We start from the raw sequence: 27,502 nt of genomic DNA, 5'->3' as shown, positions 1-27,502 counted from the left end.
TTACTCCTATTTTCAAATCCACTATTTCATTTTTACACAAAATAATACTGAGGGACGGTGACAGTGATCGCTGCTTTCCGTGTTCCTGACTTTAAGGCGGTGCATTTAATCATTTAATATGGCTAATATTTAGCCATTTAATATGATGTTTGCTCTTAGTTTCTTGGAAAGGAAAATAGACTTTTTTTTTAAATTAAAAAAAATGTTTATTCATTTTTGAGAGAGAAAGAGAGAGACAGCGAGAGTGGGGGAGGGGCAGAGAGAGAGGGAGACACAGAATCTGAAGCAGGCTCCAGGCTCTGAGCTGGCAGCACAGAACCCACAGACTCTGAGATCATGACCTGAGCCAAAGTTGGCTGCTTAAACAACTGAGTCACCCAGTGCTCCAAAAAAATAGATTAACTCTTTGTCATAGTTAGGAAATACCCTGTGTGCCTTGTTCTACTCAGCGTTTTTGCCAGAAATGGTTCTTGAATTTTCTCAGCTTCTAATTGTATAATTCTCAATTTAATTTTATCAATTAGATTGATGGATTTCCTATCTTTAAAGGCCTGAAGTAAATTCTATTTTTTTAGGTTTATTCTTAGGTGGTTAATAGTTTTTGTTGCTATTGTGCCTGGAACCTTATTTGCTATTACATTTTCTAATTGGTTATTGCCGGTATATAGGAAAGCTATTGATTTTTCCACTTTGATCTTGTATGTGGTCACCTTGCTAAATTCCCTTATTAGTTCTAATAGTTTGTCAATTGATTTTTTTAGGTTTTTCTATGTAAGTGATAGTATCCTCGGCAGCTAATGACACTTTGCCTCTTTCTTTTTTAATGTTTATACCTCCTATTGCTGTCCTTCCCTTCTTGAATTGGAGAGAACATCTGATACCATTTTGAATAGTAATGGTGATAAAGGTCCTTCTTTTCTTGCTTCTGACTTCAATTGGAATGTGTCTATTGTTTCACCATTAGGTGTGGCATTTGCTGTCAGTTTTTATCATTGTTTTACCAAAAACAAACAACGTATGACATTAAGTTTCCTAGTTTCTGGGAGATTTTTTTTTCTTTTAGATCATTAACGGGTATTGAATTTATTAAGATAGTCATATTTAAACTTATTGATTATGAATATAATAAGTTAAATTGATATATATTCTAACAGTGAACAATCTTAGCAATGCTGGGATAAATCCTCTTTGGACTTGATGAATTGTTCTTTTAATACACTGCTGGATTTAATTTGTTAACATTTTATTTAGGATTTTTGCTTCACTGTTCATACGTGGAATCATGTATATATTTTTTCTCTTGTCCTCATCTACCTTTGTTTTCAGGATATGCTTGTCAGTGAAATGTATCAGGTGGCTTTCCATCTTTTCTTTCTTCTCTTTTTTCTTTTTTAATCTTATCCTTCTTTCTTTTTTTTTGGATGAATGACAATTTCATTTTTTACACTTAAAGACTGATTAAAAATGATTACTAATGCTATAAAGAAAACCCAACATCTCAGTTGAGAAGTATGGTAACTATATTTACTCACTAATTACTATTTAAGTTTTGTAAAACAACTTGAAAACATCAACATGCGTGTTTAATGCCAGTACAATGGATTCAAGACCAAGTATACATATTACATGGTACACACACCAAGGCTGGTTCAAGACCAAGTATACATATTACATGTTACACGCACCAAGGCTGGATTATAAATGATCATAGTGGTCATCATCATCATCATTATTGTCACCTTCACATTTCATTTAATACCTTTGAAGATTCATTGGCAGTATCTTGTGATAACAACATATTAGTGGCCATGGATTAATCGATCATTCTTTTTTTAAAATTTCTTTAAGTTTACTTATTTATTTTCAGAGAGAGAGAGAGAGAGTGTGAGCAGGGTAGGGGCAGAGAGGGGGGGAGAGAGAAATCCCAAGCAGGCTCTGCACTGTCAGCAGGCCCGATCTCGGGCTTGATCTCGTGAGATCATGACCTGAGCCCAGATCAAGAGTCTGTGGTTTAACCAACTCAGCCACCCAGCCACCCCGGGATTAATCAGAACATTCTGATTAATCAGCAACATCTGCTGACGTTGTAGGAATTGAGGCTTTCACATCTGGGAACTGTGAAGTGGGCATCTGTATGGCAATCCCTTGCCTTATGAGGGACATTGGAGTCCCTACCTTAGCTGAAACAGACATGATTTGTGGGGTTGGTGTGCCTATAGTGGGAGTACTTGGGCTGCTAGCAACTGAACCAACATTTAGCCATGGAGCTATTATTCTTCCTGTAGAAGTAGTTGCTTTTTTTGGTAGAGGCTTAAGTGTGTAGTTTGGAGCAGTCAAGCAATATTGATCAAATGGCAATCTGGGGCCTGAATATGGCTTGATCAATGGAAAAGAGGTTTGATTTCTTTGCCTGGCAATATCTAATAAAAATTCTCCTGGGGGAGGAGAGGTAAAAGACTGGTCAGAGCAACACTGGATTGCCAATTGCACATTATCTGCATCAACAATAGCTATCTTAGCATGGCTTCAATAAATTTTTGTATCATTTAGAATTGTGGTCACAAATTATAAGGCAAACTCCAACACCTGATTTGTAATTTTCGCCTCACATCTGTAATCTCCATATCTCTCAGGATTTCAGCCATTATCTGTGCATCTTTTTGTTTTATTTTTATTTTTTTTAACGTTTTATTTATTTTTGAGATAGAGAAAGACAAAGCATGAACGGGGGAGGGTCAGAGAGAGGGAGATACAGAATCTGAAACAGGCTCCAGGCTCTGAGCTGTCAGCACAGAGCCCGATGCGGGGCTCGAAATCACGGACCGGGAGATCATGAGCTGAGCCGAAGTCGGAGGCTTAACCGACTGAGCCACCCAGGCGCCTCCTATTTTTAAATGTTTATTTGTTATTGAGAGAGCACAAGCAGGGGAGGGGCACAGAGAGAGGGGGACAGAGGATCTGAAGTGGGCTCTGCATTGACAGCAGTGAGCCCGATATGGGGCTTGAACTCACAAACCAGGAGATCATGATCTGAGCTGAAGTTGGATTGACTGAGCCACCCAGGTGCCCTATCTGGGCATCTTAAAAAAAAAAAAGTTTTTGGGGGGCGCCTGGGTGGCTCAGTGGGTTAAGCGACTGACTTCGATTCAGGTCATGATCTCACAGGTTCGTGGGTTTGAGCCACGCATCGGGCTCTGTGCTGACAGCTCAGAGCCCCTGGAGCCTGCTTGGGATTCTGTGTCTCCCTCTCTCTCTGCCCCTCCCTCGCTCATGTTCTGTCTCTCTCTCTCTCTCTCAAAAATAAACATTAAAATTTTTTTTTAAGTTTTTTTTTTTTGTTGTTGTTTTTGTTTTTTTTTTTGAGAGAGAGAGAGAGAGTATGTGCGTGTGTGAGCAGGGGGAGGGGCAGAGAGAGGGAGAGAGAGAAATCCCAAGCAGGCTCTGCACTGTCAGCAGGCCCGATCTCGGACTTGATCTCGTGAGATCATGACCTGAGCTTAAATCAAGAGTCCGATGCTTAACTGACTGAGCTACCCAGGCGCCCATCTGTGCATCTTTTGGCATGCTCTTGGGAGAAGCCGTCTCGCCAGACTCCATGATATCCAGTCATCAGACTTCTTGAGCTAAATCACCCACATGAGTGTATTTCAGTCCCGTTCTTGATACAAGTTCTTTGCCTGGCATGGTTTTCCCCACTCTGGGCATAGCTTGCCTGCCCCACTCTCCAGCTCTGCCCCAACATGTGCACTGACTAGTGGACAGAATGTTCAGCCTTTTCCTATTACCTTAATTTGTGTAATAAGTGAGAATTATGTATTCTTTGAAGCATTCCTCTCTTAGACTCTGATATTGTGCTACTTTCATAATTTGAATTGAGAAACATTTCAATTTCTTATATGCTCTGAAGTCAACTTCAATAAATGAGAAATAATCTGTTCCTTGATGGTCAACTAGAACTCATCTGTTTATAATTTTCAGCCTGCTACCTTTTAAAATTGTAGCTCAATAACAATATTTTTAGTTTTCCTATCGTTATTGCTCTATTTGGTCTTCTAATTCTTCTTGGACTAACTTCAGCCACTCGTTCTTACCAGAAAACATACCAGAAATTATGGTTTTTAACTGATAAAGATGTTGATATCAGAACAGTCATGAATTTGGTATTTATTTTTGGGCAGTGAAAACCCAGCTAATATCAAAGGCCGCCCTTGGCCTGCCACTAATAGATTATCACCTGCAATTGATTATCACCTGAATGAAAGATGCACTGAAGGCAAAGCTTTGGGGAATCAAATGGTCTCTGCTACAGAAAAGCATGAGAACAGGGGGCTTTGGGAACTACAGTGAAGAGGAGTTTCTTTCTGGACAGAGTAAAGGCAAAATTGTCGAGCTCAATACCCTACAATTTTGGCTCAAGACAAGTCCCAAACCATTGACTTTCTGTGTCTAAGAAAAATAATTTACCTCTTACAGCCATGGGACTGTGTATAGTGGAAAATCAAATCCAAAGCGTGGTGCTGGAAATTATCGTAGTACAATGTCAGGTGTATCGACAGCTTTGCCAGGCCTCTTGTGTGAATGCTGGCGCACTGACCAGAAAAGAAAGCATTCGGATGACGTGAAGCATTCAAAATCCTACCCCCTTGAACCTTCCTCGCCAGCAGAAGTTCCTCTTCCTCTGCTGAGGTTAATGAGCGACTCCTGATAATCCTTGTCAACAGGAAGAAGTAGTGACATAGTTCTGTGAAAGGCTTCTGTTGACCCCTTCTGGTAAATCAAGAATGTGCCAGGATCACAGCATCTTAGATTCAATGAAATAAAACCAACTCCATGAAAATACATTGCAAGGGTGTTTCTGGAGGTTCAGTGTTCTAGTGAGTGTCACAATGTCCCCTCTCAAGTACATGTTGCTTCACCTTATACCCTCCTACCATATGAAATGGGAAGAGTATCATATTTCATTGGTTCACATTAAAAAATAATTTATTAAAGTAAAATTCACATAAGTTAACCATTTCAACGTGAACCATTCAGTGGCATTTAGTACATTCACAATGTTTTTTCCTCACATTTTAACATCTCAGGCATGAGAATTCATCTTGCAATGAATGGTATGTTATGGTTTAATTGATAGTGCTTTTAAAAAAAAACTTAAAAAAAAGTTTTATTTATTTATATCTGAGAGAAGGGTGGGGGGGGAGAGAAATAGAGAGAAAGAGAGAGAGTCCCAAGTAGGTTCTGCACTGCCAGTGCAGAGCCTAATGTGGGACTTGAACTCATGAACTGTGAGATCATGACCTGAGCCTAAATTAAGAGTTGGATGCTTAACCAATTGAGCCACCTAAGGGCCCCTAATTGATAGTGCTTTTAAAAATCTTCGTAGTGAAATATGAACGAAGGGACACGTTTCAGTTGATGGTGACTTAGAATAGTAGAAATATGGTACTTGGTGGTCTTAGATTTTTGAGGAGCATACATCATATCTGGGTGTCTTTCACCCCACTTCTTTACTGAGTGACCTGAAAGGCTGTCAGCTTTGGGAAGAATCCAGAACAAAGGAAAACTGTCCAGTTGGTCTAGGCTGCAATGTGAATAGGCCCCTTGGTTTCCATGACCCACCAGACCCAATCATGTTGATATCACCATGCTGATGGAGCAAGCCCAGAAAGAACATTGCAGAAGAAGCCCCTGGGATTTATGAAGAAAGCTGTGCACTGTTTGGCAAATAACTGATCTTCCTTGGAGAAACAGCTTTATCTTACTATGGGGCCCTGATAGACACTGAATGCTTGTCCATGGGACAATCAGGTGACCTTGCAAACTGAACTGCCCAACACGGCCTGCAAACTATTTGGTCCATTATAAAGTCCTTAGTGTCCATAGCATTCATCCTCAAGAAGAAAGGATATAAATGAGTCCAGACCTAAGCTCGTTCTTTTTTGCTACCCATCTTTTGGCCAACACCTATGGTCTCAGGAGGCAGAGATTGAATGGATGAAAAAGAGCAAAACTCAAATATCTGCTATGTATAAGAGATGCACTTAAAATGTAAACAAACTGGGGTGCCCGGCTGACTCAGTTGGTAGAACATGTGACTCAATCTCAGGGTCATGAGTTCAAGCCCCACATTGGGCGTGGAGTCTATTGAGGAAAAAATTAAAATGTAAACATACCAAAAAGATGAAAGAAAACAGAAGGAAAAAGATATACCATGAAACAGCAAGCTTGTGAAGGCTGGAGTGGCAATAATATCAAATAAAGTATAAGACAAAGACTCTTACCAGAGATAAAGATATTTCATAATAATAAATGGGTCAATTCACCAGAGAGATATAACAATTATAAATGTGTATATGCCTAATAACAGAGATTCAAAATACATGGAACAAAAAAAGGACAGAATTAAAGGAAGAAACAGATGATTCCACAATCATAGTTAGAGATTTTAATCCCCTCTCAGCAATTGATACAATAGACAAAAAAATCAATAAAAGCAGATTATTTGAACAATACTGTCAATCATCTTGACCTAATTAATATTTACAGAACTCTATGCCAAACTGTGAAACACACGTTTTTTAAGGTATACATGGTATGTTCACCAATGGACCATATGCTGGGCCATAAAACAAATCTCAATAAATTTAAAAGGATTAAAATTATATAGAACATGTTCTCTGGCCACTGTGGAATTAAATTAGATATCAATGATCATAAGAGACCTAGAAAACTCTCCAATATTTGGAAATATAGTAAGCCGCAGAGTTCTAAATAATCCATGGATCAAAGAAGCAATCAAAGGGAAATTAGAATGATAATGAAAATGGAACATAATTTGCAGGATGCAGCTAAAGCAATATTATGGTGAAACTTACAACATCAGGTATTAAGAATGGAAAACCCCTTACATTTTATCATGGAATGCTGACTTGCATCCCCACCTTTATGGTTCAGGGAATGGGATCATTCTCAGTTCATGTCAGGCAGTTCCAGTCTCATAGTTAGGTTTCGTGGTCAGGCATTCAGTTTCTACGAGGCCCAGGTATAAGCCAGAAACTGCTTCGCAAGTAGCGGCCAGTCATTTGCAGTCGGGATCACAGCCTTACTTCAGAATCCTGGGTGCCCAGGCTCTGATTCTCCTACTGGGATTGCTTGAAAGTATATATAAGATCTTTGTCACAAAATACTTCCCAGACCATTGGGTCTGTTGAATAGTCAGGCCCAATTGCTCACACAGCTTGCACTGCGACCTGGATCCACTGGAGAACCCCCTTTTTGAGCCAGGATCCTCTCTAAACTTCCAGGTTACCCGGTAAATGAGCGAGAGCAACATGCCCAAATGTCGTACATGTGGCCTCCAAACCCAAAGAGGACTGCCGAGCTTTGTAACCCTTTCTTTGAGGTGGGTGGTACAAGGTGTGATGTCTTGCCTCTGACTTTGATTCTGATTTATTTATTTAGTTAATTTAGAAAAGCAAAAGAGTTGACTCGCAAAGAAGTTTGTAAAGGACTCCAGACTTTAGAAGGACCGGCTCGCCAATACAAACATCTATCTATCTATCTATCTATCTATCTATCTACTTTTAAGTTTTATTTTATTTATTTTGAGAGAGAGAAAGAGAGAAAGTGGGGGAGAGGCAGAGAGAAGGAGAGAGAGAATCCCAAGCAGGGATTCAGGGCTTGATCTCATGACCATGGGATCATGACCTGAGCCGAAATCAAGAGTCAGACACTTAACCCACTGTGCCACCCAGGCACCCCCAAACATGTATTTAAAAGAATAAAAATGTCTTAGATTGAGCGGTTATAGCAGAACTACTACAGACTTGGTGGTTTAAACAGAAACTTATTTTATCACAGTTCTGGGAAGACTGCTTTGCCAAAAAACAAAAAACAAAAAACACACAAAAAAACCAGAACCTTATCATAGTTGTGGGAAGACTGCTCTGCCAAAAAAAAAAAAAAAAAAAAAAAAAAAAAAAGAATTAGAAGCCAAATGGCATCAAACAGTCTGGAGTGACAGAGTGAGAGTGGAGTGAGGGAAGGAGCCAGGAATACACTCTGGAAAGCTGAAAACTGTCGGTAGGAAACCCGCCAGGGAAGGAGAAGAGAGATGCATGCAAGAGTGAGAATTCCAAAAAAGTTGAAATGGTGAGGGGAGAGAACTCCCGAGAGACCCGGAGTATGTGGAGGTGAGGGGGCCAACAGCAGTCTTTTCCTTTGTGGCAGATGGGGCAGGAGTGCCCACTCAGCTGCAGGTCTGGAGACTCAGTGCTGGGGATTTGGGGGCTGCCCAGAGAGCCCCCCAACAAGGCCTCACTCCAGAATCAGACTGCTTGGTGTTGGTGTGGCTTTTGTCCTTCAGCCATTCTCAGAAGAAGTCTTCATCTTTCTTGATCACAAAACTGGTCAGGGACCACACAGTCTCCATCAGAGCCCCTGTCCCCCAGCTTCTTGCCCCAGACTTCCTGGTCCCAGCCAGTTCCCCATGGGCTTCCCCCCCCCCGCCAGTGGCTCTGCCTGAAGTCTTGGTGCCTTAGGAAGGCAGCATCTTGATCAGGCCTAAATGCCAGCTCCAGTTCCTATCTACTTTGTTTCTTCTTATTGAGGAATAACTTTCGTACAACAAAGTGCACAGTTTTTTGTTTTTTTGTTTTTTTTTTGAGAGAGAGAGAGAGAGAGCGCGTGTGCAAGCACCCAAGGAATGGGGTTGGAGGGAGGGGAAGATTCAGAGGGAGAGAGAGAATCCCAAGCAGACCCTGAGATGTCAGCGCAGAACCTGAACGGGGCTCAATCTCACAAACCACGAGATGATGACCTGAGCCGAAATCAAGAGTCAGATGCTTAACTGACTGAGCCACCCAGGCATGCCCAGGCGTGCCCAGGCACACCGAAGTGCTCAATTCTTAAAGGTACCAGCTGAAGGCAGCAATCACGTTTGTCTTTACTGTAGTATACTCAGGGCTAGCACAGGGCCTGGCTAGAGGGCTGCACTTCTTCCTTTTCTTTTTCTTTTTTTTTAAGTTTTATTTATTTGAGTCATCTCTACACCCAACACGGGGCTCAAACTCACAACCCTGAGATCAAGAGTCGCATGCTCTTCCGCCTGAGCCAGCCACGCACCTCGAGTACCACACTTCTAAGTGGCTTACAGTAAGCACTAAACAATTTGTTGAGTGAATTAATGAACAAAGCTGGATCAATTTACATTCTCATCAACAGGGTAGGCTGGTGGCCATTTCAGTAATACCCTTGTCAAGAACAGGTATCACAAGTATTATTTTATGGTTTTACCCTACCTAATAGGCAAAAACTGGGTATCTCATTACAGTTTTTGATTTTTCATTTATTTGAATACCAGTGATAATGCATGTTTAGCTGTCCATTTATTGGCGGTAGCACTTCTGTGACTTTCCTAATCACGTTCTTTGCCCATTTTAAAAAGTGAAAAATTTTTTAATGAAAAAGACTGAAATCTTACCATTTGCAACAAGGTGGATGGAACTAGAACGTATTATGCTAAGCGAAATAAGTCAGGCAGAGAAAGACAAATATATGATTTCACTCATATGTGGAATTTAAGAAACAAAACAGATGAACCTAGGGAAAGGGAAGCAAAAATAAGTTAAAAACAGAGGAGAAAAACCCTAAGAGACTCTTGAATACAGAGAATGAACTGAGGGTTGCTTGTGGGGTATTGGGTGGGAGGGTGGGCTAAATGGGCGATGGCCATTAAGAAAGGCACTTGTTGGGGCGTCTGGGTGGCTCAGTCAGTTAAGCGTCCGACTTTTCAGCTCGGGTCACCATCTCGCGGTCCGTGAGTTCGAGCCCCGAGTCAGGGTCTGGGCTGATGGCTCAGAGCCTGGAGCTTGCTTCCGATTCTGTGTCTCCCTCTCTCTCTGCCCCTCCCCCACTCATGCTCTGTCTCTCTCTGTCTCAAAAATAAATAAACGTTAAAAAAAATTAAAAAGAAGGGCACTAGTTGGGATGAGCACTGGGTGTTATATGTAAGTGATGAATCACTGGGTTCTACTCCTGAAATTATTATTACACTATATGTTAACCAACTTGGATTTAAATTTTTTAAAAAGTGGGAAAGTTTGTCCTTATAATAAAATATATTATATATAACATATTATATGTAATAATATAATAAAAGTGGGAAGATATTCTTTATAATTAACCTGAGCAAGACCAGGCCAGATTGAGATGTTCTGGATCTTGATCACATCACATACAGACTGCCTCCCCTCTCCCAGTTTCTTTTGTTTGTTTGTCTGAAGTTTATTTTATTTTGAGAGAGAGAGAGAGAAAGAGAGAGAATCCCAAGCAGGCTCTGCATTAAAAAAAAAAAAATCTAGGCTGTGGCCAAGAAAGGATGATATTTGATTGCCCATAGGATAAAACCTAAACTCCTTTCTATGGACCACGATGCTTACCTCTGATTTCAAGTCTTCCTATTCTCCCACTCCTCACTCATCACCCAACACAGCGGACTTTTTTGTTTTTTCTTTTTAAGTTTATTTATTTTGAGAGAGACAGCACGAGTGGGGGAGGGGCAGAGAGAGAGAGAGGGAGAGAGAGAATCCCCAGCAGGCTCCATGTTGTCAGTGCAGAGCCCGACACAGGGCTCTAATTCACGAAGCCACAAGATCATGACCTGAACCAAAACCAAGAGTCAGAGGCTTAACTGACCGAGCCACCCAGGCACCCCTGGACTTTTTTCTTTATGTGCTTTTTACATATAGAGTTCCTTCCATTTTAGGGATGCGAGACTTGTTATTCCTCCTGTCTGAAACATTCCTTCCCCAGGTATGCTGTGGCTATTTCCATCATTTAAACCTCAGCTCAGATTTCAAGTTTCCAGAGGAACCTTCCCTGACCGTACTACATAAAGTAGTCCCTCATCCTATTACCCTATTTTATTTTTTTCATAGCTCCTGTCACCATCAAAATTTACACCATTTCATTGTTTATATGCTCAGTGTTTCTCTTCTTTCACTAGATATAAGCCCTACCATGAGCCATTTGTATCTCATTCACCCACTGCATCCCTAGAGCCTAGAACAATGCCTGATACATACATACATTTATGTACCATGATTCTCATAGAAATAAATCTATCAGAGGAGCTAGATATTAAACAAATAATTACACAACCAACTACAAGCAGAGTCAAGTGAGGCAGAGGTGTAGGACTCCTTCCCATTGCTCTTTCCACTTCTGGCTCCAAGGGCTATTCCCTTCCCTGTGGGCAATTTCTGCAGCAGGACCCTGGCTTCTTCTAGACACTGTTTAGAGCCCAGAGGATTCACCCAGAAATCAGGTCTCAGGAAAAGGGTAAAGTTTCTATCTCCAGGCCCAGTTCTCCATAGTTTTGGGGTCTAGGTAGGCTTGAGGCTGCAGCTGCTACACCCCTGTCCCCTCCAAGCCAGAACAGCCTACCACACTGATAGCTAACTTGTGCAGGCTGTCTGCTCCTCTAGTCCCTGCTGGGTTCTTTGTCAGGCCTTGGCTTGGAGTTTGGTTTCCTTAATGTCTTACCAGGCCCTGACTCCACCCTCCACGCTCATTGGCCACGTGTCTTCCATGTTTGCAGGCTGGTTTGCAGAGGCTGAAGTTGGGAGCTGTTTACCCTGTCCCTTCCGCCCTTCCTGAGGGCCTCCAGTTCTAGATGTCTCTCTCTCCAGGGAGATTAGTAAGTTTCTTACTTTGAGAGAGAATTCTTCCAGCTGCTCCCTGCTCAGGGCCATATTCTTGGGCCTTTTGGTAACCCAGTCTAGTGCAGTTAGCTCCCGGGCTGGTGATGTTCTAGGGAGTTGGCTCCAGGAAATCCCCACGAGAGGGGAGCTCCATCAGAGGAGGTGCAAGTGAGGGTCCAGACCTCACTCCATCTTGGAAGCCATCCTGGGATGCTCCACCTTGACTAGTTTATCTCTTCATCTCCGACGTTTAGCACAGTGCCTGGTGTGTACTTAGGAACAAGGGCCATTAATACCACTAATTAATTTAATACAAAAAAATTAAACGTGCCAGGCAATTTGCTGTTCTGCAAGGGTTATCAGTGCTTCATTTAAGCAGGTCCCATTACAATTTCCATTTTACAAATGAAGAAATGGGTTCAAAGGAATTAAGCGACTTCCAAGGGACAAAGCTCTGCGCTGTTTTTATAGCCCGAGATGCAACTGAGCAACATAGAGGGCAAATGCCAGAATGCAGGCAGCATCCGAACACTGGCCACCCCGTGGGAGCCAAGGCCGGTGATGAACCACCCCCTTCCCCGGGCTTTCACACTGGGATGCCAGCCGGCTCCATTTCTGCTCAGCACATACCGGAAGTGTTCCTGCCGGCCGCGTTTCGAATGCGCACGACCGGAAGTTTCTGTCCGCGGCTCATCGGGGCTAGGGGAGCAGCGGCAGCGGCAGCTGGGGAATCCGGGTGTAGAGGTGCTGGGGCTTAGGAGGCAGACGGGGCCGTAAGGGAGACCCAGGTGGCAGGACGCAGGCGGAACCCCGATCGGACCCGGACTACTTTCCTCCTAGCGGCCCGCCCCTTCACCCCTCCCTGCTTGGGGCTGGAGTGGCTCCGCCTCCTGATCTGAGCTGTGTCCCTTCTCAGGCACTGACCCTTGACCTCGGGGCGCTCCTCCGTCTCTCAGACACGATGGCTACAGGCGCGGATGTGCGGGACATTCTAGAACTTGGGGGTCCAGAGGGGGATGCAGCCTCCGGGACCATCAGCAAGAAGGACATTATCAACCCGGACAAGGTAGCAGGGGCGCCTGAGAGCCTTGGGTATTGCGAGTGAAGTGGTGGGGAGGAGTGACAATGGGAGAGAGATGGGGGAGATGGTGGGGTGCTGCACTTCTAGTGAGATGGGCGGTAAAAGGTGTGACATAGGGGGCAGAGACTATGTGTTACCTTTATGACATGGGGCAGAGATGGTAGGACACCCATGGGAAATGGTGGGGACCAAGAGAGTGTGGCACTTATAAAAGATAGGAGACCACACAAGAGTGTGACGCTTGTAGGATATTGGGGGGGGGGGCAGTGGCACCAAGTCAGCGTGACATTCTGAGAGATGATGGGAAAGTATTTTCTATTCTGACAGATCGGGGATCTACTCAGGTGAGGAGGTGGGGTTGGGGACAGGAATGACTTGCTCTAACTAAGGGTGCCCCTGTGAGTGGGTTTCTCTGCTTTCATAGTGTGTCATTGTACCTGTAGGTGCTGTTTGGTTCAGGGATTGAGCTGGGCTAAGGAATTTTAAGGGAAGGGAGTCTAGGTTGTTGTTTCTATCTTGTGGTTTCCATTCTCAGAAAAAGTCCAAGAAGTCCTCTGAGACACTGACGTTCAAGAGACCCGAGGGCATGCACCGAGAGGTCTATGCACTGCTCTACTCTGACAAGAAGCAAGTATTAGAATCCCAAGTCCCCCAGGCTCTGGCTCCCGACCTATCTGCATGTCCCGATCCGTCTGCATGGTTTTCTCTGCCAGTTCTCTCTCCAGCTGCCCTCCCCAGCCAGGGCTCCTGCTTACTTAGTAGGATGCAGGATTTGCTCCGACTGCTCATTCTAGGACGTGACTTCCTTGCTGTAGGGTAGATCAGCTTGGTCCCAAAGGCTCTCTACACACTTTCTTACTCTGACTTCTCATCTCTCTGAACCTTGCTGCAGGGATGCACCCCCACTGCTACCCAGTGACACTGGTCAAGGTTACCGCACAGTGAAAGCCAAGTTGGGCTCTAAGAAGGTGCGGCCCTGGAAGTGGATGCCCTTCACCAACCCAGCCCGCAAGGATGGAGCTATGTTCTTCCACTGGCGACGGGCAGCTGAGGAGGGCAAGGATTACCCCTTTGCCAGGTTCAATAAGGTGAGCCACCACCATATGGACATAGGCCAAGATTGCTCACCCACTCTGAGCTACTCACACGACCTTTCAGCCTCCTGGGGTTGGCTCCAGAGGCACATTCAGTCTTTGTTTCAACCATCGTTACCCACTCAGTCCACGTGGCAAATACCTGCAGGGTGAGATTTCGTGGGTCTCTTCTGCCTGTGGGATCCTGTCCCTTCCTGGACCTGATCTGGTTTTTGGTGGCTGCTCTTGGCCCTTCAAATGTCACTGTTCCTCAGCTGTGTCCTTGTCTCTCTATACTTTCTCCCTAGTGTATCTCATTTTCTTTGAGGCTCCAGTTGCCTGCTGTATACCAGTGATCCCACTTAATATCTCCAGTTCAGAGCAATATCCAATCATTTACTTAACGTCTCTCCCTGAAAGCCCCACAGGTACTTCAGATCAAGTAGGTACCCTTGAGCAGAACTCATCTATTTCCTGTCTTTCTCACCCCAAACCCATATCAGTTAATGGCACCACTATCCACCCAGTTGCTTGGGAATGGGAAGTTTCCCACCCAGAAACTTGGGAATCATCCTTGACTTCCCCTGTATATTCTCCAATTATTTCAGTCAACAATAGGACAGGGAGGTAGGGAAAGACAGCGAACATGTAAGCAAATAAATTTGATTCTTTCAGATTTGGGCCATCAGTAAATTGAAACCAGGATATGAATGGGGTATGAAATGAATTAAAGAGTGAATTTATAGGCATAGGGGAGGCCTAATTTAGATAAGGTGGTCAGGTTGGGCCTCTCTGAGAAGGTGACATTTGAACTAGATCTCAGTGATACATTTAATCATTGAGGCCTGCTGATTTTGTTTCCATAATAAACCACGTTTGCCTTTGTTCTTCATCCTCTGTGCTAGCACCCTAGTCCAAGCTGAATCATCTGTGGTCTAGATTACTGAAGCTCAGAGCAGGGCCTTACCCACACTCCACCAGCCAGTGAGAGGCAGCCGGGCTAGGCTAGGATTTCCTAAGCTGTTGTTCAGGCCAGTATACAATATAGTGTCACAGTCCCTGCAGCCTGGAGCAGCCTAGATTTGGGGCCTAAAAGCACTAAGGGCCTAATCCCAGGACTTCAAGTCCCAGCTTCTTCCCCCTCAGCCCAGTGTAGCCAACTGTACCTGGACAACTCTGCCTGAATGGCTCACAGGCTTCTTAGACTGAGCACATCTGGTTGTGACCTATCATTCTTGCTTCCCCCTTCCCCCCAGGAGATCTGATTTTCTTCCATCTCACCAACATCTCAGCCCCCCGCCTCCCCCTCCCAACCCCCCACCCCAGGTCTGGTGGAGAGAGAGGCTGGAAGTGTAGGATTGAGAAGGGACAACCAAGAGGTGAGGTGTTGAGGTGATGGGTGGGAAGGTTGGATGAGATAATTTGAGGAGAAGACAAGAATGTTCATTTTGTATTTGATAAATGCTGCTCCATGCCAAGTCAAGCCCTGCGCATTGAGGACACAGAAATGCACCAGAAACCATATCTGCCCTCAGGAAACTCTGCATATTGTTGGGGAGGGCATGAGGAGAGGCACAGGCAGTTACAGTTTGGTGGGATATGTGCTATTTTGGGAGGACCTGAAGGCCATGGAAACTTCCTGGAGAACTTAGAGCTGGAATTGAGTCTTAAAGGACGTCACCAGGCAATATTAGGAAAGGAGTGCAGTGACTTTTTCAGGCAGAGGGGCCAGCATGAGCAAAGGCATATATAAAAAACCAGTCATATGCATGGCATGCTGTAGGCATTTCCCTATTGGTGAAGCCTAAAGCCCAGGGTAGGACATGGTGGAAGGTGAGGCCTGAGAGGTCAGCAGGGCCAGGCCAGGCAGGGCTTGGCAGCCAGGCTCAGGACTCTGGGCTTTGCCCTGATATCTTTTGAGTAGCTGCTGACAGGGACAGAATGCAAGTTGGGGAAAGGGGCAAAGGGAGAGAAAGAGAATCCCAAGTAGGCTCCATGCTCAGTGAGGAGCCTGATGTGGGGCTCTGTCACAGAACTCTGGGATCATGACCTGAGCTGAAATCCAGAATTGGACACTCAACTGACTGGCAACCCAGGTGCCCTGATACTGACAAAGTTTTAAGTAGAGTAGTGTGAGGATCTGATTTGATGCTTAGAAAGATCATGGTGACTACAGATGGAGAGGGAAGCAGAGTAAGGTGAACTAATGGTGTTCCCTCCTGCCAGTTGCTGGGGTCCACTCTCGGTCCGTGGCTCTCCAGCTGCTCTCTTACTCACGCCCAAAACACAGGAGTGAGCGTCTTTCCTCACCCCTCACATCCAGTTGCCGAGTCCTGTGGTTTTTAACCTAAAATTACATCTGTGCCCTTTTCTTTACCTTCCACTGGTGCTGTTTTAGTTCAGTCCTCTTCACTTCTCACCTGGATTATTTCCAAAACCTGTCAGCAGGTCTTTCAGGCTCTTGTTTAATCCTGTCTGTCCTAAATGCTGCAAGAGTGGTCTTCATAAAAGAGAATCGTGGTCATTTCACTGTTCTCTTTCAAAGTAACCTGATTGTCTCCTGTGACCTCTTCCCTGACCAATGTTTGTCCCCAGGCTGGATCAGATGTCACTCACTACATTCTAGGCATATCTTTGTCATCAAACTCTCCACACTGGACTAAATTATTTTTTTCAGCTGAACTGTGAGCGCTGAGAAGGTAAGGCCACTGTCTGTCTTATTCAGCACTGTGTTCCCAGCGTAGGTCTAGCAGGCCCATGATAAATATTTATTGAATGAATGAATGTCTCCCTCACTTGACTGTGAGCTCCTTGGGAGCAGGCCTGCATACACAGTTCCTACGGATTTTTTTCTTTTTTTAATTAAATGTAATTAAAATACATAGGAGGGATATACTTAAGCAACCCTGGGAAATGAGAGAGACTTCCCAGAGGAAAAGATCGAAAGGATGAGAAGTTATCTTCATAGAGGAAGGAATGTGGAACTGGGGATGCATTTCAGGCAAGAACAGCAAAGGCTGAGGGGGAGAGCCTAGCAATGTTCCTGACATTGCTAGTCACTTATTTGAAACTTTGGATGCATGAGGGACAGTAGCTGCAGAGAGAGGCCAGGTCATCTACATGTGTTTATTGGTTGATTCTGTAAATATTCATTGATACTTAACAGTGTGCCTGGCCCTGTGCTGAACCCCAACGATAGGAAATGAACCAGACAACCCTTGTTCTTGAGGAGTTTGTGACTTATCTAGAAGGCATTTTTATCTTAGTTTATGGAGAGCTTTTGAGAGGCTTAGTATGAGGTAGTTGGGTGACACGATTGATACATATTCTAGAATAGTGCTTCTCAAATTATCTGTGATGAAGAACTTTAAGAAAATATTTACAATCCATCAGAGTCTGATAAAGATAGTAAAATTACAAGAAAAGACAAAATACAAGTCCACGTTTCTTTCATACTAGGTTCAGTAGCATGTGACTTCTGTGAAATTGTTATAAAGGTTTCTAAATGCCGACTCTCGATTTCCATACTTACATAGACTAGTGGGACCAGTTTGCAAACAGCACAGGTTTGCAGGCTGTCCTCTAAGCAGTATTGGTCAGAGAGATCACATCTTGGCTGCTGATGGAGAATTGCTTGGGGGAGGATTGAATAGAAGCAGAGAGGTCAGTGGGGAGGCTGTTTTTCTGATTCAGGCAGTGGTAGTGGTGGTCTAGACTGCAATCTGGCTGTGAAGATAGAGATTCTGGAGGTAAAATCCACAGATTTGTGGAAGGGGAGGGGTCAAGGGTAAAGATGGGAATTAAAAATGCTTTCTAGGCTTCTGGCTTGGACACCTGTGTTGGCTGATGGTGACATTGACTGAGAACTGAACTGGAAGAGATAGGAGTTTGAGGGAAGGTGATGAGCTCAGTACTGAACACATATATATATTTTTATTGAGTTATAATCAATATATATGTTCATTTCAGGTGTACAACATGGTTCATATTTGTATATACTGCAAAATGATCACCACAATTAGTCTGGCTAACACCCATCACCTGAACATATTCAGTTTGAGGTGTATGTGGGACATCCAGTATGATAAGTGCAAGAGGCAGCTGCATATAGTGTCTTGAGAGCAGGTTCAGAGCCAGTGTGGTTTTTGATTAGAGAAAAGGGACTTCCCTAGTCCAGCCTAACATTGACTCCTTCCTGGGGAAGGAGTGGCGGTGGTCCTTTTTGTCCCTGAGAAAGGTCTGGAGGTTGGGCTATGGCAGAGGGGAGGCAGGGGCATGTACAGGGGTGCATCTGTTGGGAGAAAGATTCAGGCCCCTTTTCCTAGAGGTAAGTGACCTTTGGCCTGCTCTGGGGGAGCTGCAAGTCTCATTGTCACCACTGGGTGGCAGGAATGCTTCAGACAAATATTCCAATGGACCAGGGGATCCTGGGCCTTTCTCCGTAGCTCTCTGCTCTACTCCAAAGTTAACCTTTGGACTCCACAGAAGCACTTACATGTGGGCCCCTCCCCTTAACCATGAGGACAGGAGCATGCATCCTGTTACCGGGGCTCTGGTGCTGAAGGCATGGTGAAGCTGCTTTGGGACTGAATCCAGAGGTAGGCTGCCATCTTAGAGCCTGGCGAGTTCTAGTCGAGGAGTTTGTTTCCTCACTTGGAAACATCATTTCCAGGCTGCCCTGTGCAGGGGCCTAGGAAGAGGGTTTTGCTTCGGTCCAGCTTAGAGATTGGCAATAAACAGGAGGGGCTGTGACCACAGGAGGCTGGAGCCCACTGGACGTGACATGACGTGTCCTCCCTCTGTCCCTCTGTGCCAGTAGACTGTGCAGGTTCCTGTGTATTCAGAGCAGGAGTACCAGCTCTACCTTCACGATGACGCTTGGACTAAGGCAGAAACGGATCACCTCTTTGACCTCAGCCGCCGCTTTGACTTACGTTTTGTAGTTATCCATGACCGGTATGACCACCAGCAGTTCAAGGTGAGCTGGTGTCATGCATTTGCATGTGTGTCCAGACCCTGGGCCTGGAAGGCCCACTGCCTTTATGCTACGCCTTCCATATGCTTCTGGGTCTTCATCCTCCCTTCCTGCCATGTCTTTATCCTCAGAAGCGTTCTGTGGAGGACTTGAAGGAGCGGTACTACCACATCTGTGCCAAGCTTGCCAACGTGCGGGCTGTGCCAGGCACAGACCTCAAGATACCAGTATTTGATGCTGGGCATGAGCGGCGGAGGAAGGAACAGCTAGAGCGCCTCTACAACCGGACCCCTGAGCAGGTCGGCCCTGAGCCTCACTGCCTCTCTTCCAGGTCCTGAAGCCCTTTGCCTCTGTCCTGCATGCCCTCATTTCCCTCTTCTGCAGGTTCCCTGCTTCCCCACCTATCCTCCCTCAGGAGCCTCTGTCCCTGCTTTTATAGCTTTTCCCCTCCCTCATGGTCCCTTTCCTCTCAGAGTCCCTTACAGACAGCTCAGTGCCCCTGCGCCTCACTCCCCTGGGCACCTGCACACACTTCACGGCATCTCGCTTTCCCAGGTGGCAGAGGAGGAGTATCTGCTGCAGGAGCTACGCAAGATCGAAGCCCGGAAGAAGGAGCGGGAGAAGCGCAGCCAGGACCTGCAGAAGCTGATAACAGCAGCAGACACCACTGCAGAGCAGCGGCGCACGGAACGCAAGGCCCCCAAGAAGAAGCTACCCCAGAAAAAGGAGGCCGAGAAACCGGTATGGAGATGGAGTCCGGCCCAGGGTGGGAGGGCTCTGAGAGCACCTAGAGCTAGCAGGGTGTTGGGACTAACACTGGGCCCTTTCCCTGCCACGCCTTGGTCTCCATGACTTCTTCTCCCCCAGGCTGTTCCTGAGACCGCAGGCATCAAGTTTCCAGACTTCAAGTCCGCAGGCGTCACGCTGCGGAGCCAGCGGGTACGTGCCACTTCCATCATGGTGCTTGGGCCCTGGGCTCTCTACAGCCCACTTGCTGCAGTCATGGGGCTGGAGCACCAGGCGGGGTTGTGCCATGTGCTGCGGAGAGAGATCGCGGGGACGTGGCCGGGCTGAGGTCAAAGCACTTGCGCCCTTGCTATATTCCACTTGCCAGCTATTTCCTTTTCTGATGCAGAGCTGCCTTCCCGGGGTTAACTTCTCTTCCACTCCCCTTTGCCTTTGGTTCTCCCTCATCCTTAGCTACTTGTGGGGGAGAGGGCTTAGCAGTCTGGGTCATTGCAGATGAAACTGCCAAGCTCTGTGGGACAGAAGAAGATCAAGGCCCTGGAGCAGATGCTGCTGGAGCTTGGTGTGGGTGAGTGGGGGCTGGGCCTGCAGGACCTACCCACCCAAGGCTGCCAATCAAGGCTGGGCAGGGGAGGGCATTTTCTGTTGCTGGCCTTCCCGCCGCACACACTGGCTCTGCCTGTGCCTTCTACCCACCGCCTGCAGAGCTGAGCCCGACACCCACGGAGGAGCTGGTGCACATGTTCAACGAGCTACGGAGCGACCTGGTGCTGCTCTATGAGCTCAAGCAGGCCTGCGCCAACTGCGAGTATGAGCTACAGATGCTGAGGCACCGGCATGAGGCCCTGGCCCGGGCTGGCGTCCTAGGGGGCCCTGCCACGCCAGCATCAGGCCCGGCCCCAGCCTCTGCTGAGCCAGCAGTACCTGAACCTGGTCTTGGCCCCGACCCCACCAAGGACACCATCATTGATGTGGTGGGCGCACCCCTCACGCCCAACTCGGTAAGAGCCTAGATGGGCAGTGGGGAGTATGAACAGGCCCTGCACGTGAGCGAACACACGAGTGTGTACAGACCTGCTCCCTCTAGTGCCCGCAATGGGAGTGGTTACTCCGATGGGTTCTGAGACTGAGGGTAGGAGTGGGTGGCCAGTGGGCATCGCCTTCCCTGAGAGTGTGAAACACATGCACCGAGTGTGAATAGAGACTTGGGAGCCATTGACCCCAACACCTTCTGTGTCTTCTCAGAGGAAGCGACGGGAATCGGCCTCCAGCTCCTCTTCTGTGAAGAAAGCCAAGAAGCCATGAGAGGCCACACGGGGTGTGGGTGATGCTGCTGTGTAAATAGAGCTGCTGAGTTGGACTGGGCTGCTTCCTTTTCCTTCCCACCACTTGTGATGCCCCTGGTTGGGAGGGTGGGCAGGAGGGGTCACCTCACCCACTCCACGGAGTGGCATTGGGACTTGCCACTATTGAGGCCCTTAGCAGCCCTCTAACCACTGCGGTTTTATCCCAACAAATGTACTTGGTTCTCTACTCAAGATGGTTCACACACAGCAGTGGCCTCAGATACCAGCAACTTCAAACATTGCCGTGTGCTCAGACAGCCCCTGTAGCCCTGTGACTATTTCAGTGAGGGTCTCACAGGTGCTCCAGTGATTGCCATCCACACTGGTGGCCTTGAGCAGAGCAGCCCAGAACATGCTCTAACCTTTGTACGTATTTTGACAGCATCAGGCACAGCAGCACCTGGTCCACACACACCCAGAGCCTCGTTTCCCCGACTTTATTCAGTGGCACGTTCACAGCGGGGATGGGGGTAGACACAGGTGGGGCCTGATCTGTCCTGGAGCCCTGGGGGCACCACACACCATGCACTACAGATGGGAGGGGGCACAGGGGGGCTTGGTGGCCCCGGCAGAAGCCTGTGTACCAGGGAGGAGGCGGTGAGTGCCTGGGTCCCCCTAGCCCAGGCCCACAATGGGAGGGGCTAATACTGGGCTGAGGTTGGGGGGTTGGGGTGGGGGCCACAAAGTGTCTGCTCCAGAGGGGCCAAGTGGCCAAGCCCTTATCCCGGGCACAAGCCCACAGGGCAGGCTGGGGGACACTCTGGATGTAGAGCTGTGCCACTCTCCCTTTTCCCCTCTGGTGAGGGAAAGGAGGGTTCTGGGCTGGGCCAAGCAGCTACCCTGTCCTGCCCCATCCCGTCCTCGGCCAATCAGAACGGCTTCGATGTCTGCTTGAAGATGAAGCCTTGATACGCAAGTGTCTTCATGATGTTGGCAATGTTCTTGCAGTCATCTAAGAAGAAGAGAAGACATTTAGATGGGCCTCAGGTCGTTTCCCTCTGTGCCCATAGGTGCCCTTACATGGGTGGCGATGGGGAGCAGGGTCAGACTCAAGAGCCACAGGCTCCAAAAGAGGGAGGGGGGTCCTGTCCCCTGGTGGCAGCATCTCCAGCCTCAGGCTGGGCTGGGTGATACTGGGCCGGCGGGAAGCCTGGTCTCAATGCTGCTCAGTCCCATAATTCATGCTGGAAATTGGCCGGCATGTCCCGCCCCGGCCCCAGCGGTGATGTATGGGCGCCGTCGCAGTAAGAAAAAGGCAGAGTAAATGTGTAATTTCTCCCTTGACGGCCCCCGGCCGCTGGGCGATCCTTCTTGTTGCCGCCGCGTGGGGACGGCCCGTCCGCCACACTCCGTCTTCCCGCCACCCGCCTTGATGTCTCCATTTCATTACTGTGCGGCCATTCATCACGCCCACGGCCAGGGTGACTTTGCCGGCACTTGCGTGTGTGAGAGAGATGTGGCCTGGGCCATAATCACTGGTAACAAGGCACAAGTCTTGGCACTTTTGAGCTGGGGCCCTGGGAGACCTGCTCTGGGGCCCAGGCTTGTGTGCTCCAACAGCAACTTGCCTGAGCACTTGCTCCTGTGCAGCCAGTGGAGAGGGCCAGCTTTGTGGTCCTTTGATACTCTGGCCAGCGATCTTCTACTAGACATGCATGTGTACTCAATCTAAACCCTGCCTCTAGCTGTATCTAAATGTCTGCACCTGCCAGACCCTGTCACAGCAGTTTCTCCAGTACTGGTCCCTGTAAGAAACTCCATGCTCAAAACTCCTAGAACCGTGGCAGCTGCAGGAGCAGGTACTCCAGGGCTTCAGGATCATGGACATGGGCCAGGACTTGTTTTAACACCACCAGCAGGAGGTGCAGCTGCCCAACACTTGTCCCTCTACATAAAGCCAAGGACACAAATGGCCCAAGTGCCCAGGGTTTTTCTGTTCCATTGCTCAGAGCAGCAGCCAGATCCCCATCCCTTCCACCTGCTTCTCCCCCCATACTTCTCCCACCTCCCATAGATGCTCCTGGGCCATAACCAGGACCTCAGCCGCTACCAGCCCTCATGGGATCGATGCTGTGATTGCAGAAACATACTTCGATGTCATCATCAGGTGTGGGGCTGTGATAAGGTCAAGGTGGGGTCAGAAGGCCTCAGCATCTGTCAAGGGCCAACCCCTTTCATTAAGCACCTCCAGCCTGCCTTTACTAGAACCTTAGACTAGGAAATGGGGCCCAAAAAAGCTAGAAAAGGACTGTGGGAATGGGAGTCTTGGTCAGCCTGGGGCCTGTGTCACTAGTCAGACATGACTCTGTAGGCCCTATTTAGAGCAGAGAAGTCACACAGGGTCCCGTCACATAAGACCTCAACATGAATGTACCCATGGGGGATGTGGGCATGGAAAGGTGACACAGGCCTCAGACACCTTTTCCCTCCAGGGACTCAGGAAACCATGAGGGCTGGTCTGAGGCAGGACAGTGGGAAGACGGATGGGTGGATAGTGGCGGCCATGGCAACTCCAGACGTGACCCATCCCCGTGGTTTATGGGCCGGACACGCGCCCCGCTCTGCTGAGGCCCCGTCATTTGTCTCCCTTAGTGTGTATGCCTGTGCTGGGGGGGGGGGGGGGGGGGGGGGGGGGGGGGGGGGGGGGGGGGGGGGCTGTGATAGGAGGAGTGAGGCAGCTGACAGAAGGGGAAGGGGGCAGGAAGATCTGGATAGGAGGGGCAGGGTGGAGATGGGGCAGGAAGGGCCCCAGGAACAGGAGGGTTTATGATAGGGTCCAGAGGCTATGACGGTACTGTCAAAAGGGCTATGATAGGGTGCTTTTCTTTCCAAAGAAGTCTGGCCTTGTCAGGGTACCTCCAATCCTTCCTGTCTCCTGCACTCTGGGGACCATGGCCGCTGTGCATATTAAGAATAAGTCCCCTCGTTATCTGCAATTACCCAGCGGCCACACACCTCATTTCTTCCAGCAGAAAAGAAAATTAGTTTTCTATTGACTTCATCTGGCTCCTCCCTCATTGCTGGACAAATTGCTCAATCTGCCTCCCCTGGCCCAAGTGATGTGCCCAGCCCCTCCCCCCAGGCCACCAGCCATCCAGTGGGCAAGCACTAACCTCCCACCTGTGCTGGGCCCCAGTCTGTCCTTGACCTCCCCACACTTGACACACTCACTGGCTGGCTTCATCCACCCCTGAAGATCGCTGTTTCCAGCCTACACCTCTCCTGAGTTCTGGAACATCTCTTTCTAGATATCCATACAAACTCAAAATGTTCAGTAATGAACGAATTTCCTTCACCACATGTCTTCACTATCCCAAGAAACCTGAAAATCAGGCTTGACACTTTGCCCTCTCTCTCCCCAAATCTCAAGTATAAACTGTGGATTTTATCTTCTTGTTCTGTCTAATCATCTACTTCCCTTCATTCTGGCAGCCACCCCCCAGTGTAGACCCCCTCCATCTCTTGCTCTTGCACAGCCTGTCTTCTTTTTTCCCCCTCTAATCCATTCGCTTGTAGCCCAAGTGATCTTTCTTACACAAATCTGATCACATCCTTGTCTCTTTAAATCCCTTCAGTGGCTCCCCCTGCCCTCAGGTTCAAAGCTCTACTCTTTAATATGACTTAAAGGTAAAGGCCCTGTAAAAACGGGTCCCTGCTCTCGCTGGTCTTACCCCTGCCATTCTCTATCCCCAATCCCTGTTCCAATCTCAAGGAACCACTGTTGTCTGAACATGACAAAGTGGCTTTTGGAATCAGAGACCTGTTTCTAGTCTAAACTTTGCTCACTGGTTGTGTGCCTGCGACAAGTGCTTAGTTTCTTTGAACTTCAGGTTCCCCTTACTAGGGGTGATCATGGGCTACCTTTGTTAATTGTGAGTACTGAGCAGGTGATACTCACCACCCCCCCCCCCCCCCCCCCGCCCCACGTCTTTGTACATGCTTTATGTTTGGAATATCTCCTCTTCTTGAAGGGAAGGCAAGGATGCTAGTTTCCTGGATGACCCAATGGTGAGAAGGTATACACTGTACAATCTATGGCACAGATGACATAGGAGCCAGCGCACTTGATGAAAGCAATTGTCATTCACTCCACAGACTCTGACTGACTACTGACCCTGTTTACTGAGGATTCTGGAGTCTAACTTGTTGTAACTGGTCCACTACAACAAAGAAAAAGAGATCCAGATTGGGGAGGACGCTTGTTTCAGTTCACCAAGTCAGTAGTATGGCAGTTATTGGCTTCCAGCCAGGCTCTTTTTCTAGCCCTTGAAGCCTTTCTAAGAGCCAGTGCAACCTCCTGATCAGTTTAAAAAGTCAGTAGTACAGGTAGAAAATGAGGAAATGGGGCAGAAGCTAAGAGACAGATCTGGGGTTTTTGTTTTTTGTTTTTGTTTTTAGAGAGAGAGGGGGCACAAGTGAGCAAAGGCAGAGAAAGAAAGAGAGAGAATCCCAGAAGGGGCAGAGAGAGACAAGTGAGGCTTGCGCTCACCTGATGAGGGATTCGAACTCACGAACTGTGAGATCATGACCTGAGCTGAAGTCAGATGTGTAACCAATTGAGCCACCCAGATGCCCAAGTCTGGGGCTTTTAACAGGCCAGGAGTTCAGCAAGAGACAGCAGCAGGGTGAGGCTGATGACAACATGGCCTCTAGGAGAGTCCTTAGCTTGAAGCCCTGGGGCCACCTGGGTCAGCAGCACCCCCTTCTGGCTCCTCTCACTGAGGTGAGCTAATGAGGCCAGCCTAAAGCTGTTATGATAAGGGGTTGGGGTGGAGGGGACACAGTCTTGTGCCCACAGTGGAGGCCTCCAAAGTAGGTTTTCCTTACCTCCAAATTCTAGAAGCCTAACCTGTTTTTATGTTCCTGTGAGATCATCAGCTTGTGACAAGATGATCTTCTGTTTTGGGCATTAACATTCCTTTTTTTTTTTTTTTTTTTTTGAAGTTTATTTTTGAGAGAGATTGAGAGAGAGAGAGAAGTGAATAGAGAGGGGGGCAGAGAGAGAGGGAGAGAGAATCCCAAGCAGGCTCTGAGCTGTCAGCGCACAGCCTGACATGCGACTCAATCTCACAAATGGTGAGGCTGTGACCTGAGCCGAAATCAAGAAGAGTCAGACACTTAACCGAATGAGTCACCTAGGAGCCCCTTGGGCATTAATATTCTTAATTTTTTAAATGTTTATTTATTTTTGAGATAGAGACAGAGCATGAGCAGGGGAGGGGCAGAGAGGGAGACACAGAATCCAAAGCAGGCTCCAGGCTCTGAGCTGTCAGCACAGAGCCTGACACAGGGCTCGAACCCACGAACCATGAGATCCTGACCTGAGCTGAAGTCGAATGCTTAACCGACTGAGCCACCCAGGCACCCCAGACATTAATATTCTTAATGCTGGAAATATTTTTATATTTCCAAGACTATAAGGTGAGATGTGCAGCAGCTTAAATCCCTCAGGGAGGTGAGTGGGCGAGTACCTAACAAAGGATAAGCTTGCTGCCTGGGCTCAAAGGTAGTCAAATATCTGCTTGGCAAAGCTGCTAGTGGAAGGGTGGCTCAGATGATTTAGGACACCTAGTGAGAGCTTACACAGGGCAATGACCTGAGGCTGACGTGCTCCAGTTAGCTGCAGTTGTCTGGAAATTGAACAGTAGAGGGCAGGAAGTAGGGCCTGGGCCAGGGCCACCCTCAGGAGGGAAGGGGCCCTGTTCAAGGAGTTTATTCATATACTCATTCGTTCAGCAAATACACACTGACATTTCTGTGAGCTGGGCACACACAGGCCATGCTGAGTCACAGGACTGGCTGCACAGACTCACTTGCTCCCTGCCCTCAAGGAGCTCAGAGACAGACCTGTAAGTGGTGGGGTGTGAGCAGTGCTATGGGAAAGGCAGCACAGAAAAGGCACTAAGAATCAAGAAAGGGTTCCTGGGAGGATAAAGCTAGGCAGAAGTAGGAGGCATGTGGGAGGCACTTGCCAGCAACCTGGGGTTGAAGTGGGGAGGTAGTCTTGAATAGTGAATAGCACGGGCACACTGCTGGAGGGGAAACATAGAGTGTCCCAAAAAACTTAAGTGGGCAGGTGGGGATGACGAAGAATAAGAGGCAGGAGAATGGCAAGAGCTGAAGCTGGCAAGGTTAGCAGTGACTGGCCAGAAGAGACCCTGGAGACTAGATGGCAAGCTAAAGAGCTTCAGTTTATTATTCTGGGAATGATGGGGAAATACTAACATGCTTGAGGAAGAGGAAGACAGGGTTAACTCTGAAGGCATAGACACCAATTAGCAGACTGTACTATGTCCAGACCAGAAATGGTGGCCCAGAATCAGGCCAGCAGCAGTGGAGATAGAGGTGGGGATATATCCATGATATGGAGAAGTGGACAGAGGCAAGAGAGTTTTAGGAAACAGAATGAATGAGCAAGCCTTGATGAGGGAATCAGGATGTAGGGGTGCAGGGGTGTGAGTCTAGGATCTTAGTGCCATTCATGGAGATAAGGCAAACCAGAAGTGGTATAGGTTTAGGACAGTGATGACCTTAGTGTTAAATCTTGAGATTCCCATGGGACATCTAAATGTACTGGG

At 47.5% G+C, this 27,502-nt stretch overlaps 2 protein-coding genes and 1 pseudogene across 8 annotated transcripts in view; 1 reads left to right on the top strand and 2 right to left on the bottom strand.

The window, feature by feature from the left end:
- Positions 1-1,695: 1,695 nt before the first annotated feature.
- Positions 1,696-3,597, bottom strand: LOC125913637 (transcription initiation factor TFIID subunit 9-like; annotated as a pseudogene).
- An 8,763-nt stretch (positions 3,598-12,360) lies between these two features.
- On the top strand, positions 12,361-20,938 carry DMAP1 (DNA methyltransferase 1 associated protein 1). 2 transcript variants are annotated; one of them, XM_049617280.1, is made up of 11 exons: positions 12,361-12,446; positions 12,619-12,768; positions 13,319-13,410; positions 13,676-13,871; positions 18,676-18,834; positions 18,963-19,130; positions 19,387-19,572; positions 19,699-19,770; positions 20,074-20,146; positions 20,284-20,579; positions 20,824-20,938. In XM_049617280.1, exons 2-11 carry the CDS (start codon positions 12,664-12,666, stop codon positions 20,881-20,883), a joined length of 1,407 nt encoding a protein of 468 aa, XP_049473237.1. In that variant the 5' UTR covers positions 12,361-12,446; positions 12,619-12,663; the 3' UTR covers positions 20,884-20,938. The 2 variants fall into 2 exon arrangements, with proteins under 2 accessions (XP_049473237.1, XP_049473238.1); XM_049617281.1 differs by lacking the exons at positions 12,361-12,446; positions 12,619-12,768 and adding an exon at positions 12,837-13,127.
- Positions 20,939-21,346: 408 nt separating this feature from the next.
- Positions 21,347-27,502, bottom strand: part of ERI3 (ERI1 exoribonuclease family member 3) — a 127,594-nt gene continuing 121,438 nt past the window's right edge. For all 6 annotated transcript variants that reach the window (XM_049617286.1, XM_049617283.1, XM_049617287.1 and 3 more), the window contains one exon: positions 21,347-21,876. In XM_049617286.1, coding sequence (XP_049473243.1) covers positions 21,847-21,876 — 30 coding nt within the window. In that variant the 3' untranslated portion in view covers positions 21,347-21,846. The remainder of the gene's footprint in view (positions 21,877-27,502) is intronic.

Source organism: Panthera uncia (assembly GCF_023721935.1).
Source record: "Panthera uncia isolate 11264 chromosome C1 unlocalized genomic scaffold, Puncia_PCG_1.0 HiC_scaffold_4, whole genome shotgun sequence".
In the NCBI taxonomy this organism is placed as follows: domain Eukaryota; kingdom Metazoa; phylum Chordata; class Mammalia; order Carnivora; family Felidae; genus Panthera; species Panthera uncia.
The sequence above is the reverse complement of the archived record's forward strand: the minus strand, read 5'-3'. Positions and strand labels throughout refer to the sequence as shown.

Bases quoted from the DNA above. Each gene is read 5' to 3' on its own strand.
- DMAP1 (XM_049617280.1), top strand. From the start codon at position 12,664: ATGGCTACAGGCGCGGATGTGCGGGACATTCTAGAACTTGGGGGTCCA. The intron at 12,769-13,318 runs GTAGCAGGGGCG...TTCCATTCTCAG, and splicing joins ACATTATCAACCCGGACAAG to AAAAAGTCCAAGAAGTCCTC. The intron at 19,573-19,698 runs GTATGGAGATGG...CTTCTCCCCCAG, and splicing joins AAAAGGAGGCCGAGAAACCG to GCTGTTCCTGAGACCGCAGG.